At 42.9% G+C, this 18,648-nt stretch overlaps 1 protein-coding gene across 3 annotated transcripts in view; it reads left to right on the forward strand.

Annotated features, from left to right (window-relative positions):
- JHY (junctional cadherin complex regulator) overlaps positions 1 to 18,648 on the forward strand; it is a 119,391-nt gene that overhangs the window by 13,493 nt on the left and 87,250 nt on the right. For all 3 annotated transcript variants that reach the window (XM_080650808.1, XM_080650809.1, XM_080650810.1), the window contains exon 3: positions 4,157 to 4,673. In XM_080650808.1, coding sequence (XP_080506934.1) covers positions 4,157 to 4,673 — 517 coding nt within the window. The remainder of the gene's footprint in view (positions 1 to 4,156; positions 4,674 to 18,648) is intronic.

An 18,648-nucleotide genomic window follows, 5' to 3' on the forward strand; every position in this document is an offset into this window, starting at 1 on the left:
GCTAGTGCTGGTTAAATATGATGACCAATCTGAGAACCAGTTTTTTAGTATTACTGCAGCGATGGAAGTCAGGAAGCCATTTCTGTCCATCACTGAAGACTACCTAATTTTTTTAAAATATATTTTTATTGATTTCAGAGAGAAAGGGAGAGAGAGAGAGAGAGAAACATCAATGATGAAAGAGAATCATTGATTGGCTGCCTCCTGCATGCCCCCCACTGGGGATCAGCCTGCAACCCAGGTATGTACCGTTTACCAGAATCGAACCTGGGACCCTTTGGTCCCCAGGCCAACACTCTATCCACTGAGCCAAACCGGCCAGAGCAAGAGAGTTGGAATGGACTTTGTGATATCTTCTAGGAAATGAATCTGGGAATCAGAAGCTAATACATTTTCAGTGATACGTCCTCCTATTTTAAATACCCATAATGCCCTGTATCTCTTTACGTTTCTGACTTGTTAGCTGTTATCACAGTTGGTATAACAAGCCTGTCTTCTCCACTGGCAGGCGAGGTCCATCAGCCTGCGTCTGTTTTGCTCACCACTCAGTCTTCAGTGCCAGCCCCTGGGGAGCTGCTCAGTATTACTTGTTGACGGGCCAAGTGACTGACTAGGCCGCTCACTAGCTCACATGAGGCAGGCCCGTGGACAACGTGCCCTTCACCACCACCTGTGGGAACAGCCGCCTGATAAAGGCAACTGAATGGCCGCGGAGCCCGGTGCTGGGACAGACTGCCAGGCCTACGTCCGACCTAGCCCCTCCACTTGTTAGCTCTGCGACCTTGTAAGAGTTACACGAGCTCCGTAAGCCCCAGTTTCTTGATCTATTAAATGGGGATAAAAATAGCACCTCCCTCATAGGGTTGTTCTAAGGAAAAACTAGAGACTGGCTGGAAGCATTCCCTAGGTCGGCATGCCATGGTATGTGTTGTCTCCGGTTCAGCAGCACCGCATCCTACCCGAGCCTACGAAGCAGGCAGTGGTCCCCACGAGACCTGCCCCTTTGAAAGGCTGCCAGCTCCCGCTTCAAACAGGGCAAAGGACTGCCTGTTCCAGAAACCCTCCCAGCCTCTGTGGGTAATGCCTTCCCAACACCCAACACTTTTGCTCTCCAGCAGTATTTGGGTTGCTAGCACTTTGCTCTCCATGGAATTATTTTTGCTAATCAAATGCTCATAGGAGCTGGTTAAGCCAAACTCCTCCCAGAGGTTACCGCCCCCTTCAAGCTCTCACCGCTCCTCGATTCTGAGTCTGCTCCTCGCCCCTCCCGCTCCACCGCCATCCCCGGCAGGCCTTGTCCTGGGGAAGGGCCTGCTTGCCTCCTCTCCATGCCTTTCACATGCTGTTCCCTCAGGCTGGCCCTTCTGAGCCTCAGGCCTCAGCTGCTGAGTCCCTGGCCTTCCAGGGGGTTGGCTGCCGCGCCCCGAGGCCCGACGCCCCGCATCAGGGCTCCCTCGCTCTCTGTGAATTGCTTGTCTCCTCGGTTGCACCCCCCTTGGCTATGAGCCCACCACCGCATTGCTCTAGCCCAGTGGTCGGCAAACTGCGGCTCGCAAGCCACATGCGGCTCGCGAGCCGCGGTTTGCCGCTCTGTTGACTAATGCGTTTGCCGACCACTGCATAAGGCATTAACCTTACCCAGAAGTTTTGACTTCAGGTTAAAGACATTAGCACATTATTAAAACGTTTTTTAAGTGTTTTTCCCTAACGCAGTGGTCGGCAAACTCATTAGTCAACAGAGCGGCAAACCGCGGCTCGCGAGCCGCATGTGGCTCACGAGCCGCAGTTTGCCGACCACTGCTCTAGCCTAGTGAGCACTCGGGAACTAGCTGTAGAGTCACTAAGTGAGCAAATGGATGAGGCACGTTCTGCTGCGTCCAGCAAATCGAGGAGGAGAGTGACATTACTCTCTCCTTTCAGCACGTCCGGCCTGCTGAGACAGCGCCTTCCTCACGAGAACGGTCTCTCTCGGTGTTTACCTGAAGGCACCCCGGGGCACTCCTATCCTGTCCCACCTAAACCACACCTCGGCACCTTCCAGGTCACTGAGGGCCGGAGAAGCCCTAAGCCAGTCGCTAATGCCAGACACTTCCCTGCACGTTTAGAGTCTAAGTTACCATTGGCTTTTACAGAAATGAATTCCTGATGCCACATCGAGAGGCTCGGTTATCTAAGAAACACGTACTCTTCGCCTACAGCACAGGCGAGCGCCAGGGCAGGCAAGGGAGGGTAACGTCAGTCCTGGTGCCCAGCCTGACTGGGCGAGGAAACAGGTCCCCACGGGGCAACGGGAGAGGAGCAGGAAGACAGGAGTAATTTAGACACACTGTCCCATTGTGATCGGATGCCGTCCTGAGCCACAAACAGCATAAATGTGCTGTATCCTGCTCACAGGCGAGGGAAGCTGGCTCGGAGGCGACATGCTCTGCCCGCGGATGGACAGACAGAACTTAACCCCAGTCCGTCCTGTCCCACATCCGCTGTGCTCGGCTGGGCCACTCCATCCCCTACTACATACCGAGGGGCCCTTAGGACAGGCGAGTGGCAGCGCCCCAAACTACTTTGAGTTCGGGTCACGGGACGCCACAGGGGAACCCTCCCGGGCGCCCCCGAGACGGTGGACGTCGCGGTGCCCAGCGAGGGCCAGTCGCACACTTGGACGCCAATATCCTGAGAGGGGAGAGCCGTGTCGTTCAGGCGCTTGGCTGGAGGGGGACGTCCCTTCTCTCCCCTCGATGGCAAAGGAAGAGCAGCGAGCCCAGCAGTCTTCCATCTTAATGCGTGAGCGAAAACAGTCAAAGTGACAAGTAGCAAGACACGGCTTTGGCTTGCTCCACTTTCTGCTTTACATCAAATCAAAGAAGTCTAGGTGCACATTAAGGAAAGGCAATTAGCATTAGGGCTCCATCAGTTTGTTTACCCAGCATAAAATTATGTCCTCTGTAAACGGGAGTATCAAATAGCATAAAAGCCTGGCTGATTTACATTTCCTTTTTGATTAGAGAATCGCATGTACTGAGCTCAAGGAAGGAAAATCTCTCCCCGTTAGCTTCTGAAGATCAAAGGGCCCATTAAACATGCCGTGTCACCAGCGTTCTTGTTCTCTCTCGGTAAGACGAGGAGGTGCTTTTTGCCCTGAGATTGCCCTGGGGAACAGGGAAGACTGTCTGGGGTCATGTGGCCTGGAATGGACTTCCCTCCAGGTCACTTCCCTCAGCGGGACCATCTGTTGGCCCTTCTCTTGAAACAGGGCTGCCCTGCAGCGTCCAGTTCAGCTGCCCTGTCTGCTGAGGTTTCTGTGCTTAGACCTGACAACCAGAGAGGGTGGCCAAGGGCTTTTCAGTGAGTCGCCTTCTGATTCCAGGGCTTGGGGCCCTTTCTGTATGTAGTGCATTTGATAAACTCTACCAACACAAAGTGCACTGTGAAGTAAAATCATTGGCCTGGCCAGGGTGGCTCAGTGGTTGAGCATCAACCTATGAACCAGGAGGTCACGGTTCGATTCCCGGCCAGGGCACCTGCCCGGATTGCAGGCTCGATCCCCAGAGGGGGTGTGCAGGAGGCAGCCTATCAATGATTCTCTCTCATCACTGATGTTTCTATTTCCCCCTCTCCCTTCCTCTCTGAAATCAATTTTTTAAAAAGCAGTCATTGAGCAGGGGATGGATCTGTGTAGGAGTTCGGTTGGGGTAAATCTTGCTTTGCCCTGAAAGGGAGCAGACGGAGACAGATGCCCAGGTGACGACCGCATTCCCTCCCTGGATGAGTAGCCAAGTGCCTGTCTGACCCACGAGAGCGTGAAATGAGTGTGTCTGCAGGGAATCCTCGCGGCGAGCACAGTGATAGGGTCCTGAGCCACAGGCATTGGCTGCTTTAACATTAGAGACACTTGTTTCTCAGTTGCTTCCTGGCTGTTAGAGATTAACTGTCCCATTTTCATAACCTGTTTTAATAAACTGGGATAGTGAAGACCTTGCCATCCTTATGTGTAGTGTGTAAGCCTAATTTGAGCCTGAGATAGACCTTTGCCACGTCAATAGTTAGAGGAAAGTTATAGGAGAAAGGTTGAGATTGATTTCAAATTAAATGAGCAACTAAATATAATGAGTGAATTTATCTTGATCCAGTACTTGACATTTCTTTCTGCTTTGGGCAGCCAACAGTCCAAAGAAGACAAATACTCAGATCTCCGATATGACCCGAACTGGAGGAGTAAGCGAGGGGATGGGCATGTGCTGTCTGTGGAAGCATCGCCGGAGTCCGCGGGCGGTTCTGCCAACGAGCTGGCTCGGGGTCCGCTCTTCCCCTCGGAGACGTCCACGGGCCCCTTGGCCGCGGACGGCCCGCAGGACAGGAGCCCACAGAGCGACGCCTCTCTACTTGGTAGTGAGTTCTTAAGTCCAAACTCTGAGCACGGTGCCCATCACAGCACCCAGATCTCGGGGCTGAGCGACAGGGGTCTGGCAGAGACGTCCAGCACCCTCTCTCAGTACGTGCGGAGTTCAAGTTCACACAATGAGGTTTTCTGGCCAAGATCACGGGGCCCGCGGAGAAGGAAGTCCAAACAATATTTTGTGGAAAAAAACAAGCTGACTTTGGGATTACCCACCCCTAAAGTGGACTCTTATCTTCAGCTTCACAATAAAAGAAGGGAGGAAAGTCACTCAGAACAGGTACGTAGCAGCTACTGTAAGTGTCTTCTGAAACACTAAACTGGCATTTCCTTTGTTGGGAACGGCTGATGGCACTCTCTGGGATAGTGGTGTCATTGTGAACACCTAGCAGAGGAAGTCAAGTGCCCTACACCTTGCCCCTCTTTGGAGAATGAAGGAAATTATTCCACAAATTTCTAAGAGCAAAATAAAAGTCATGAATGGTTATAGTTCTGTAACTGCTGTAATTCTATTATTATCTCCAAAATGTTTTTATTCAAGGACCCGCAGAGTTATTTAAACGCATGCTCCCGGAGATAAAATAGACTAAGGTTTGACTCCATGTCGGTTGCCTTGGTTTCCGCGATAGCCCTGGGTTTCAACCCTGCTCCCTGCCCTCAGCACATTGGATGGCAGGACACACTCACAGACAGCAACTCACATCCAGAAGTGACTCAGTCATAGCTGACACGGGTGAGTGGTCGTGGGAAGGTGGCAGATACAGCCTCTCTAACCCCACGGATAACCACAGCACTGTCCTTTATTATTAAGCCTTAGTCTCCCCGTCTATAAAGTTAGAACAATAATAAATGTCCTCCCTTTCTCATCTGACCATTTTGAAGATAAATTCTATCCCAGATAATGGATTTAAAATCTATTGAAGCCAGTAAACTTTTTTAAAAAATGTATCTTTATTGTTGAGAGTATTACAGATGTCCCCCTTTTTTTGCTCCACTGACCCCCTCTACCCCACTCCCACTCCCCACTCCCAAGGCCTTCACCGAATTATTGTCCGTATCCAGGGGTTATGCATATATGCATCTAAGTTCTTTGGCCAATCTCTTCCCACTCCCCACTCCCCACTCCCCCTTTCCCTGAGGCTCATCAGTCTGTCCCAGGCTTCCGTGTCTCTGGATCCATTTCGTTCATCCACATATACGTCAGATCATGTGATACTTGTTTTTCTCAGACTGAAGCCAGTAACCGTAATTTTATCTGATGGGCACACAGAAAGATCGTGTCAGCCACCTCCTGTTGAATATGTCTGTGGACGTAAGAGAAGAGTATGGCTGGATTCGTGTACCCACCACCCTTTTGGGGGAACAGCTTGAAATTCATCATCTTCTATTGCGGGTCATTTTCAAATATGAAGGGGAGGTTATTTCATTAAATGGGGGTTCCCTTAGACCTCCAAATCTAAGTTGGTGTCATTGAAGGTGCTGTAACCTATTTTAACCTGTACTTCCTGATGGAACAAGAGAGATGGGATGAAAGTTTGTGATTATTTTCTTGATTCAGAAATTCCTTTTAAGGGAGCACCTTTCAGTTGCTAGATGGAGCTGCCCAACTCATGAATCACTGAATACAGCCAATTAGATCCTCATGTTTAAAGAAAGAAAAAGAAACTCCTTTTATAGTCTTAAAGCATATGACACACCCTTGCCTTTGTACCTAATAATAAACTAAAGGAGTGGGTGCAGTATATTCAGCTGAATTATCAAAACAAGTAGCTGAATTCAAAGAGTCTTCAACGTTTTGACCCAGTTTCAGATGTTTAATGTACTTTTTTGTTTCATAAAACATACATGAAATGTTGAGTTTTGACTGCTCATTTAAAATTATAAATACATTTTGTAGTCCAATATATGTGAAAATGTTTATAGCTAGTTATTTCTCCCAGACTAGGATACGTTTCATTAATTTTGAATGTGTTCTCAAAAGAAGCCGGTATAGAAGGAGAGGCCAATAGTCAGGCCAAAATAAATAGTTATATTTCTAATGATAAAAGAGAAAATGTTTATTATAAGCTCTTTAATTGCTGATATCTTAATTGCTAATTATTTTAGTAGTTATTGTCTGTGTCCAAGGGTTATGCATATATGCACCAAGGGTTATGCATATTTGCAAACCATTTAATTTACTAAACACTGTTGGGTTGCGTTGCGTTGATTGTCGGTGGTTCCATAGCACAGTGTTCATTAGGCCAAGGAGGAGACTCGAAAGAATCCTAGGCTTGCTCAGTCTTTGAGCTCGTGAATTATTCTTTGGCCATTGACCTTGTCCATTGCTTTTTCCAGGTTCAAATATCTAAGGGCTGATTGCTAATTGTATTCAAAATTGCTTCATAATCATTTCTAACATTTATTTCTTTCATCTTTACTCCTATTCTTTTAAAAACTATAAAAATTAGTTTGACCTAACAGTGATATAATGATATATGTAACTTTTAAAATTACATTATAGTCAGTAGCATAGAATATACTACTTTTAAATAATTATTTATATGTGAAATGTGTAGTCTTTTCTGCCTGTACAGGTTATATATTCTCTTATGGGCAGGGACTATGCTTTGCACTTATTTTTAATCTGCATAGTAACTAGCCTAACGCCCTGCAGACTCAGTAAATAAATGGGAATTGAAAAATGCCTCTCTTCCATGACATCCAAACTTTGTTTCCCTTAGTGTGACTTGAAGGTTATGTGTGGGAAACGGTATTTCTAGAGCAGTGGTTTGAAATCCTGGCTGGATGTTAGAATCACCCGAGAAACCACATTTTTAAAAAGTGATTCTCGGCTTCATCCAGACCAACTTCCGTCTCTGAAGGAGACCTTCAGCATCAGTACTTTTTATTTATTATTATTATTATTAATATATCTTTATTGATTTCAAAGAGGAAGGGATAGGGAGAGCGAGAGAGACATCAATGATGACAGAGAATCACCGATGGGCTGCCTCCTGCACACCCCTCACTGGGGACTGAGCCTGCAACCGGGCCTGTGCCCTGACTGGAATGAAATCCGGGACCCTTCAGTCCACAGGCGGATGCTCTAGGCTAGGCCGCATCAATGCTTTTTAAAGGAGACCCTCAGGCGGTTCTGATGAGCCAGGGTGAGAAGCATTGTTCAAGGCAGAGCCCCTCACCCTGGCCTTCCCACTGGAATCACCTAGAACACTAAAAACACCACCTCCTGGGCCTGAGCCCTGAAATCCGGATGGAATTAATTTATTAGGGGTGCCCTGTACGGATGGAATTTATTAGGGGTGCCCTGTGCGCATGGGGAGGTGTCAGAGCTCCCCGGTGATCCCAGTGGCTGGCCAGGACCGCATCCCTGACCTGGAGCATGGGCCTCGGTCACTCGCACCAGGAGAAGCATCTGGAGGGCTGCTCAGATCAGGCTCCTGGACGGAACCCAAGCACTGCTGCCTCAGGAGGGTGAGGGTGGGCCCAAGAGTTTGCATTTGCTCATGGTTCCAGACCAGTGGTTCCCAACGTGGGGCACATGCCCCCCAGGGGAGCAATTTGCTTTAAGGGGGGCAATTTGAGAATGAGTTATTAACAGTGAATTTTTTGCATTTCTTACGGTTCTAGCAGCCTCATATACAGTATATAGCTATATATTGTGACATATTTATGCATTTCAGTTCTCTATTTTATGTTTTGAAACTTTAGTTGCTGTTTTTTTATATCACTTCATATTATTATTATTATTTTAACAATTTCTTAGTGATTTCTTCCTCAGTACTTCAATTGTCCTTTTGTTCTTTTATTTTTCTCTTCATGGATGCCACGTTCTTTGGAAGCTTGTGTAGACCCAGTCAATGGCCTTTTAGGCTTTCTCCACATGAATAGGAGCTCACTTTTTTGAATGATAAGAATTCTATGTCATGGGGCGAGGGGGTGGGGGGCGCGTGGGAGAGGGCATCAGGATTTTAGAGATGCTTAGGCGGGGCATGGCCAGAACAAGGTTGGGAACCACTGTTCTAGATCATGCCACTTCTGCTGTTAAGCCCACTTTGAGAACCACCAATCTTTTGCTTCTCAAACTTGAAGGTGATTAAGAACTCCCTCAGGGTCTTCTTGAAATACAGGCTTTTCAGCAGGTCGGCGTGAGACAAGAGTGCGTTTCTACAAGAGTAGCAAGGGCTGATTTCCTTTGCTTGGAGGCAGGAGGAGTGGAGTGGGGGCAGGTTTGGAGGCTGTTGTTTCAATTAGCAGCATCCTCCTGGAAGTAAGTTTTTCTCGTTTGAACGATCTGTCTTCCCTTCTAATTCCTTTGAAAGAGATGACAAATGTCTTACAGCTAGGGACATGGAGAGGACAAATAACATCTACTGCTAAATGAACGAATACAAAAACCCCAATTACCATGCACACAACCAAAACACTCAGCTTTTTAATACTTTGTTTTATTACAAGCACCAGGCCAGGCTGCATCAGACCGAAGGGTCTTAAGAAGTGTATTGTATTCAGGAAGATTTGAAAGTAAATCTAAGAAGTTAATGTCCCAATAAAAATACCAATAGTTATTTTTAAAATAAAACTTGAAAGGCTGATTATGAAGTTCATAAGAAAAATTGGCATGAATAATAAAAGAAAGCTCTGGAATTAAGAGTCATCATAAGAGAAAATAGCCCTACTAGGTAGTATAGTATAGCATAAAGCCTCAATAATTAAATATTAAGGTAATATTTCATACATATACAGACAGAAAAAATGGAAGAACAGAATAGAAAATCTAGAAAGAGAACCCAGTTACATATGGGAATGTAAGGTCTGAAACTGTGATTTGATAAAGGCAGTATCTCAAATCATGAGGAAGTCAAGGGTTGTTCAAAAAGCAATGGATAAGCCACCTGGAGAAAAATGAAGTTGCATCCATACCTCATATCATTTAACGAGATAATTCTAAGTGGATCAAATATTTAATTTTTAAAAAGTAAACCATAAAAAACTATTAAAAATGGGAAAATTCTCCTATTATCTTGAAATTATTTGAAATCTATAGAAGATTGATAAATTTGACTACAACAATATCAAAAACTGCTATAGGAAGAAAGCATATGAAAGTCAAAATATAAAGAACAATCTAGGGAAAATATTTCAAACTTATGTCACAGACAATTCACTAATATCTCAAATATCTAAAGAGCTCCTGTAAATCAATAAGGAGACCAATTCTCCAGCATAAAAATACACAAGATATGAAAAGATGACTCACAGAAAAGTTAATGCGTATGGCTTTTAGCATATGAAAATATATCCAGCCTCAGGGTATTATAAGAGAAATGCAAGTTAATACCACACTGGGATTCCATTTTCCACCGGTAACTAAACAAAATCCTCCAAGTGTGATGAAGCTATGGGCAAAAAGTACAGTCAAGCTGGTGAGAGAATAAATAGTATACCAGGGTGGGGCATTTATTAATATCTATTTAAATGCAACACACACACTCCCTGAGGAAATAAAATACAGCGGCTGAGAGAATAAGCCTGGAGACAGGTTGGCTGACACTAATGCCTGCTAGCTGTCTGACCTTGGGCAGGATCTTGCACCTCGCAGTGCTCCCGTCTCCTCCTCTTTAAAACGGGAGGGCAGCCCTTAACAATCTTACTAAGGTTAAGTAAAGGGGTGGGACAGATGAGCTACACATTTTTCCATCAAAGCCCAGCGTATAGAAAGCACTGTGTACATGTTAGCGATTATTATTTTGTTTGACCCAGCACATTCCACTCCTAGGAATTTAATCTTAGTTATATGTGTGCAGTTTTGAAATAACTTTTGTGTCAGATCATTTATTTCATCCCTATTTGTAATAACGAAAGATTAGAAATCACCCAAATGTCTACCATTTGGGGAGTACTAAGTAAATTATAGTGTCTCCACACAATAGAATACAACTGTAGCTGTTAAAAAATAAATGAAGATCTTTATGAACTGTTATGGACAACACACCAGGCTTTATTATTAAGAGGGAAACTGAAGGTGCAGGATAGTATACACAGTATAACAAGGTGGGGAGGATTAAACATGTGTCATATTTGGTTGGTATACATAAAAAGCTTTGGGAGGATAATTGATGGTTAGTTTATAGCAGCCGTGGGCAAACTACGGCCCGCGGGCCGGATCCGACCCGTTGGGCTGTTCTATCCGGCCCGCGGAGCCGAAAGAGCAGAGGGTTCTCTTGCTCTCCCCTCCGCTCCTTTACTTTGAATTTATATTAGTTCACACAAACACTGCATCCATGCTTTTGTTCCGGCCCTCCGGTCCAGTTTAAGAACCCATTGTGGCCCCCGAGTCAAAAAGTTTGCCCACCCCTGGTTTATAGGGTGGAGAGGAACAGGTGGGGCACTCTGTACACTTTAATATCTCTTCGTTTCAAACATGCCTGTGTATTTACAGTTTACAACATTTGTAGGAACCCTTGAACTTCATACCCCCTGATTGCTCAGTTACCAAAATTGCATTTTTTTCCTTAAATATTTTTTTTATTCTTAAGTATTTATTTATTTATTTTTTAAAATAAATATTTCTTGTTCAGATTATTACAGGTGTTCCTCTTTTTTTTACTCCCATAGCTCCCCTCCGCCTGAATCCCCACCCCACCCCATGCCCTTACCCCCCGCCACTGTCTTCATCCATAGGTGTAAGATTTTTGTCCAATCTCTTCCCGCACCCTCTCCCCCCTGAGAATTGTCAGTGCACTCCCTTCTATGTCCCTGATTCTATTATATTCACCAGTCCATTCTGTTCTTCAGATTTTTTATTCACTTGATTTTTAGATTCACTTGTTGGTAGGTATGTATTTGATGTCATTTTGTTGTTCATAATTTTTATCTTTACCTTTTTCTTCTTCTTCCTCTTCTTAAAGAATACCCTTCAGCATTTCATGTAATCCTGGTTTGGTGGTGATGAACTCCTTTAGCTTTTTCTTGTTTTTGAAGCTCTTTATCTGACCTTCCATTCTAAATGATAGCTTTGCTGGGTAGAGTAATCTTGGTTGTAGGTTCTTGCTGTTCATCACTTTGAATATTTCTTGCCACTCCCTTCTGGCCTGCATAGTTTCTGTTGAGAAATCAGCTGACAGTCGTATGGGTGCTCCCTTGTAGGTAACTAACCGTTTTTTCTCTTGCTGCTTTCAAGATTCTCTCTTTGTCTTTTGCCCTTGGCATTTTAATTATGATGTGTCTTGGTGTGGTCCTCTTTGGATTCCTCTTGTATGGGGTTCTGTGTGCTTCCTGAACTTGTATGTCTATTTCTTTCACCAGGTAGGGAAAGTTTTCTGTCATTATTTCTTCTAATAGGTTTTTAATATTTTGCTCTCTCTCTTCTTCTGGCACCCCAAAAATTCGAATGTTGGTATGCTTAAAGTTGTCCCAGAGGCTCCTTACACTATCTTCATATCTTTGGATTCTTTTTTCTTTTTGTTTTTCTGGTTGGGTGTTTTTTGTTTTCTCGTATTTCAGATCTTTGGTTTGATTCTTGGGGTACGTTGATCTACAGTTGAGTTTCTGTATATTTTTTATTTTAGACAGTGTATGCTTAATTTCTGACTGATCCTTTTCCATTTTTTTGGCATTCTCATTAAGATCCTTAAAGGTCTCACTAAGTTCCTCAGCGGTTTTTAGAAGATTCTTGAGTAACCTTATAAATGTGGTTCTGAACTCTATGTCGTCCAGTAATTTGCTTTCCTCCATTTCTTTCATTCGTGACATGTTTCTTTGTCTCTGCATTTTGCTGCTTCCCTGTGTTGATGGAGTGGCTTTGTGTGGTAGGTGACCTATAGGGGCCAGTAGCTCAGCCTCCCCAATCACCTGAGGTGGACGCTCTTGGTACACCCCTTTGTGGGCTGAGTGCAAAGTCTTGGTGTAGTTAAGCCTTGATTGCTGTTGGTACACTGGGAGGAATTGACCTCCAGGCCAATTGGCTGTGAGGACCCGCTGTGTCTATAATGGAAGAACTGCTGCGCTGGAGACATGCTTATGGTGCAGGACTTGTTTCAGTGGGGCTTTGGTGCTCTCTGAGTCTGCCTCTTGAATGTGTCACTTATGGATGTGAGGAGTTGAAATCTGGTGTCTCACACTGACCACTAGGTACACTGGCTTCTGGATCTCCAATGGGGTGGGGTGCAGGTCAGCTACTGTCTGAGGCCACCCAGCAGGAGCTACAGCGAGAACTACAGTTTTCTCCTCTTTGCTTGGGGTTTGGAGGTTTTGGAGCTGTCTGACCCGGGCTGCAAGTTTGCTAGGTTAAGCTGCGATAGGGCAGGCCATTCATATGCTAAAGCCGCTGCTTGGAGCTTGGGTGGGTTTATAGGTTGTGCAGGGTGGGGGTCTCAGGGCGTCACTAGGCTAGGGCGTGGCAAACAGCGATGGCTGCCAGTAAGCCGGCTCTGCGTCTTCGACCTGCGTCCCAGTGTCCGGGGCCCCAGCACAGTAAACAATTATTCCTGCGCGCAGCCCTGCAAGCAAGCCACCCTCACTTTCCAACCCGATGGCAGACAATCCAGCTTCCCCCCATAGGAGTTTGGGTCCCCCGCGTCTCCCCAGAAACTGGAGTTCGGAGTAATCGGGAACTTGTCTCCCTTCGGGTTGAAAAAGGCAGCGCACCCAGATGCCTGCTGCCAGCCCAATTCACGCGCCTCCGTACCTCAGCTTTTCAGCGCTTGTGCACGTCTCAATGCTCTTTTCTCTTTCCTTCTAGTTGTAGAACTTCCACTCAGCCAGCTTTCCCGTGGTTCTGGGTGATAGACGTTTTGTCTTTTAGTTGTAGTTTTGAAATTGTTGTGTGAGGCAGCAGTTTAGGTGTTTACCTATGTCGCCATCTTGGATCCTCCTCCCAAAATTGCCATTTTTTTGCCTGTAAATAATGGCTCAGAGTAGAACCATTGATTTTTAAATTCAATTGCTCCACAATCCTTGGGCCATTTTTCATAGATCTATCAACTGTACACTAAAATGCGCTGGGAAAGTCACTTTTGAAGACATAACAGGATCTTAGTCACATGATGTGTGAAGCAAGGAACTGCTGCAAAAACCAACACACACTAGAGGGCACCTAAGTATCGCAATTGGATAAAGCTTTGCTGGTGAATACTCAGTGCTTGCTCTCCTTTATGATTTGTTCAGTAGCCACAGGTCTTTGTCTGAAACTCCTTAGAATTTGAGTCGATTTATGGTCACCATTACAGGAGATTGTGTCTTGAAAAATGTCCTTCCTTTCCATCTGGATTCTAATGTGACTTTGCAGACTGAGAATGATGAATTTAGTGCGGGCTCAGAAAAGAGCAGGCAGCCCTTACTTGTGTTATTCTTCTCTTCCCTGGTAATTTCTTGGGAAGAAATTACAGATACTTTGCAAATGTGGATATAGAAGACCTTAGTCTTCAAGGCAATAGAAAGCCAGAGGTAGACTCCACTTCCCGTTCTGAGGATCAACCCACCTTTGAGGCTGTTGCTGAGACACCAGGTGGGTCAGAGAACAAACATTTATTGAGCCCCCAACTCTCCCCAGTGCTAGGGATGTAACTGAAAACAAGACATACAGAGCCCTTTCATTTTTCTTTCTTTTTTTTTTTTTAACGACTCAATTGGTTTCTTTGAATATATTTCAGAATTTAAAACCTAAACAAGGAACAGCCCTGGGCAGTGTGGCTCACTCAGCTGGTTGAACATCATTCCATGCACCAAAAGGTCGCTGGTTTGATTCAGGGTCAGGGCACATGCCTAGGTTGCAGGCCCGATCCCCATTAGAGGACTTGCAGGAAGCAGCCGGATCAATGTTTCTTTCTCACATTGATGTTTTTCTCTCTCTCTCTCTCCCTCTCCCTTTCTTTCTCTCTAAAATTAATAACAACATATAAAATATAACAAAGGAACCAGTTGAACTTTTTAAGTAATACAAAAAATTCTTAATTCAATGATCAATTACTTCATGAGTAAACTCAAACCCAAAGATTCTTAGCTACATACTTCTAAAATGCTAATCTATTTTAAATAAGAAAATGATATAAATCACATAGGGTTAGGAATACATACTTGTGAAACCTCTTGAAATACTCTGAAATATAATTTATGAAATTCCAGTATTCATTATTTGATTCCTTTCCAACCACTTAAAAAAACTTATTTTTTATTTTAATTGAATTTATTAGGAAGACATTGGTTAATAAAATTACATAGGATTGCCAGTTGGATTCCCAGTCAGGGTATATGCCCAGGTTGCAAGCTCGATCCCCAGTAAGGGATGTGCAAGAGGCAGCTGATCGATGTCTCTCTCTCTCTCTCTCTCTCTCTCTCTCTCTCTCTCTCTCTCTTTCCCCCTCCCTCCCTCCCTCCTCCCCTCTTTCCCTCCGTCCCTTCCTCTCTCTCTAAAAAAATCAATAAAAACATATTTAAAAAATGTATAGGGTTCAGGAGTACAATTATATAATACTTCATCTGTATATTGTGTTGTCTCCTTCCATCACCATTTATCCCCCCTTTACCCTCGCCTACCTTCCCCACCTCTTTCACTCTGGTACTCGCCATACTGTTTTCTGTCTATGCGTTTTTTTGCTTAATCTCTTCACCTTTTTACCCAACCCTTTATCATTTCCCCCCTGATAGCTATCAGTCTGTTCTCTGTATCTATGACTCAGTTTGCATTTTGTTTGTTAGTTAATTTTGTTCATTAGATTCCACATATAAGTGAAATTATAAGCTATTTGTCTTTCTCTGACTGGCTTATTTCACTTAGCATAATCCTCTCCAGGTCCATCCATGCTGTTGCAAAAGTTAAGATTTCTTTTTTTTTTTTTTACAACCAAGTAGTATTCCATTCTGTAAATGTACCACAGCTTTTTTATCCATTCATCTACTGATGGGCACTTGAGCTGCTTCCAAATCTTGGCTATTGTAAATAACACTGCAATGAACATACGGTGCATATATTCTTTTGAATCAATGGTTCAGGTTTCTTCAGATATATTCCCAGAAGTGGAATCGCTGGGTCAGAAGACAGTTCCATTTTTAATTTTTTGAGGTAATTTCATATTGCTTTTCACAGTGGCTGCACCAGTCTGCATTCCCACCAACAGTGCACATGAATTCCCTTTTCTCCACATCCTTACCAACACTTGCTTTTTGATTTATTGATGAAAGCCATTCTGACGGGCATGAGATGATGTCTCATTGTAATTTCAATTTGAATTTCTCTGATGATTAGTGACAATGAGCATCTTTTCATATGTCTATTGACCATTTGTATGTCCTCTATGGAGAAATGTCTATTCAGATACTTTGCCCATTTTAAAATTGATTTGAGAGAGAGAGAGAGAGAGAGAGAGAGAGAGAGAGAGAGAGAGAGAGAGAAGAACATGGATGTGAGAGAGAAACATTGAGCGTTGCCTCTCACACTTTGACCGAGAATCAAACCCACCACCTTTTGGTGTACAGGATGACACTCCAACCAACTGAGCCACACCAGCCAGGGATTGCCCATTTTTTTAATTGGATTGTTTGGTTTTCTTTTGGTGTTGAGTTGTAGAAGTTCTTTATAAAATTTGATATTAACCCCTTATTAGATGTATGTTCTTCCATTTAGTAGGTTGTCTTTTCATTATGTTGATGGTTCCCCTTGCTGTTGCAAAAACTTTTTAGTTTGATATAGTCCCCTTTGTTTATTTTTTCTTTTGTTTCCCTTGCCCGAGGTGGTCTAGTTTCATTTTTTGCACATGAAATATGTTCCTTCTATGTTCCTTCTATTCCCACTTTGCTGAGAGTTTTTATCATAAATGGGTGCTGGATTTTATCAAATGCTTTAGCTGTATGTATAGTTATGATCATGTGATTTTTATCCTTCATTTTGCTTATGTGTGTATCATGTTCATTGATTTGAGGATATTATAGTTTTGCATCCCAGGAATAAATTCACTTGATCCCATCAAGGTGGTATAGTTTCATTTTTTGCACATATGTGTCCAATTTTCCCAACACCATTTACTGAATAGACTGTCTTTACCCCATTGTATGATCTTGCCTCCTTTGTCAACAATTAATTGATGATAAAGATGTGGGTTTATTTCTGGGCTTTATATTCTCTTCAATTGACATGTATGTTTGTTTTTATGCCAGCACCATACTGTTTTGATTACTATGTCATTGTAGTATAGTTTGATATCAGGTACCATGATACCTCCAACTTTGTTCTTATTTCTCAAGATCACTTTGGCTATTTGGGGTCTTTTGTGGCTCCATATTTATTGTTGGAATATTTGTTCCAGTTCTGTGAAATATGCCATTGGTATCTTGATAGGAATTTCATCTTCTTATACCATATACAAGAATAAACCCCAAATGGATTAAAGACTTAAATGTTAGACTCGAAACAATAAGAATCCTAGAAGAAAACATTGGGAGTTGAATCTATACATTGTGTTGGGTAGCATGGACATTTCAATTATGTTAATTCTTCCTATCCATGAACATAGTATATGCCTCCACTTATTGGTATGTTCTTCAGTTTCCTTTCTTCATTGTCTTACAATTTAATGAGTATAGGTCTATTACATCCTTGGTTAAATTTATTTTTCTTTTTAAAATTTAAAATTACCTAAGTCTTCTTTTTCCTCCATTGACCTCTCCCCAACTGTTCCCATCCCCCAGCACATGCCCTCACTGCCCTACTGTCTGTGTCCATTGGGTATGCTCATATGCATGCATGTAAATCCTTTGGTTGATCTCTTACCCACCCCACCCCCACCCCCGCCTTCCCTTTTAGGTTGGACTGTCTGTTCAATGCTTCTGGCTCTATTTTGTTCATCAGTTTACGTTGTTCGTTATATTCCACAAATGAGTGAGGTCATGTGAAATTTATTCCTTTTTTAATACAAACGTAATTAGGATTGTTTTCTTAGATTCCCTTTCTGATAGTTCATTACTGGTGTATAAAAATGCAAGTGATTTCTGGATATTCATTTTGTATCCTGCTACATAACCAAATTCATTTATAAGTTCTAATAGTTTTTTGGTAGAATCACTGGGATTCTCTATATACCATGTCACCCGCAAATAATGTTAGTTTTACTTCTTCCTTTCCAGTTTGGATGCCTTTATTTTGTCATCTTCTTTGACTGCTGAAGCTAGAACTTTCAATACTTTGTTGAATAAGAATGTTGAAAACAGACATCCCTGTCTTGTGCCCAATCTAAAGGGAAGCACATAGTTTTTGCCTGTTGAGTATTTGCCTGTGGGTTTGTCATATATGGACTCTACTAGTATTATGCTAAAGTATGTTCCTTCTATTCCCACTTTGCTGAGAGTTTATATCATAAATGGGTGCTGGATTTTATCAAATGCTTTAGCTGTATGTATGGTTATGATCATGTGATTTTTATCCTTCATTTTGCTTATGTGTGTATCATGTTCATTGATTTGAGGATATTCTAGTTTTGCATCCCAGGAATAAATTCACTTGATCATAGTGAAAGATCTTTTTAATGTATTGCTGGATCTTGTTTGCTAATATTTTGTCGAGGGTTTTTGCATCTATGTTCATCAGGGATATTGGGCTATAATTTTCTTTGTAGTTTTTTTACCTGGTTTTAGAATTAGGATAATGCTAACCTTATAATATGAGCTTGGGAGTCTTCCCTCCTTTTGAAATTTTGGGAATAGTTCGAGAAGGATAGGTGTTAGTTCTTTTTAAGTGTTTGGTAAAATTCACATGTGAAGCCATCTGGTACAAGACTTTAGTTTGTTGGGAGTTTTTTCATTACTGCTTCAATTTCGTTAGTTATAACCTGTCTATTAAAATTCTCTGAGTCTTCCTGATTCAGTTTTAGAAGATTGTATGTTTCTAGGAATTTATCCATTTTGACTAGATTGTTCAATTTATTGGCATACAGTTGTTTGTAATATTTTCTCACAATCCCTTGTATTTCTGTGGAATCAGTTTTTACTTTTGTTCATTCTGATTTTATTTATTTGGGTACTCTCTCCTTTTTTCTTGGTGAGTCTGGTTAAAGGTTTGTTGATCTCATTTATTTTTTTCAAAGAATCAGCTACTGATTTCATTGATCTTTTGAAATTTTTTTTTGTAGACTATTTTGTTTATTTCTTCTCTGATCTTAATTATTTCCTTTCTTCTCTCACTTTTGGCTTTGTTAGTTGTTTGTTTTTCTGGTTCCTTTAATTATTGAGTTAGATTGTTTATTTGAGATTTTTCTTGTTTCTTG

The sequence above is a fragment of the Plecotus auritus genome (assembly GCF_963455305.1).
Source record: "Plecotus auritus genome assembly, chromosome: 13".
NCBI classification, from domain to species: Eukaryota; Metazoa; Chordata; class Mammalia; order Chiroptera; family Vespertilionidae; genus Plecotus; species Plecotus auritus.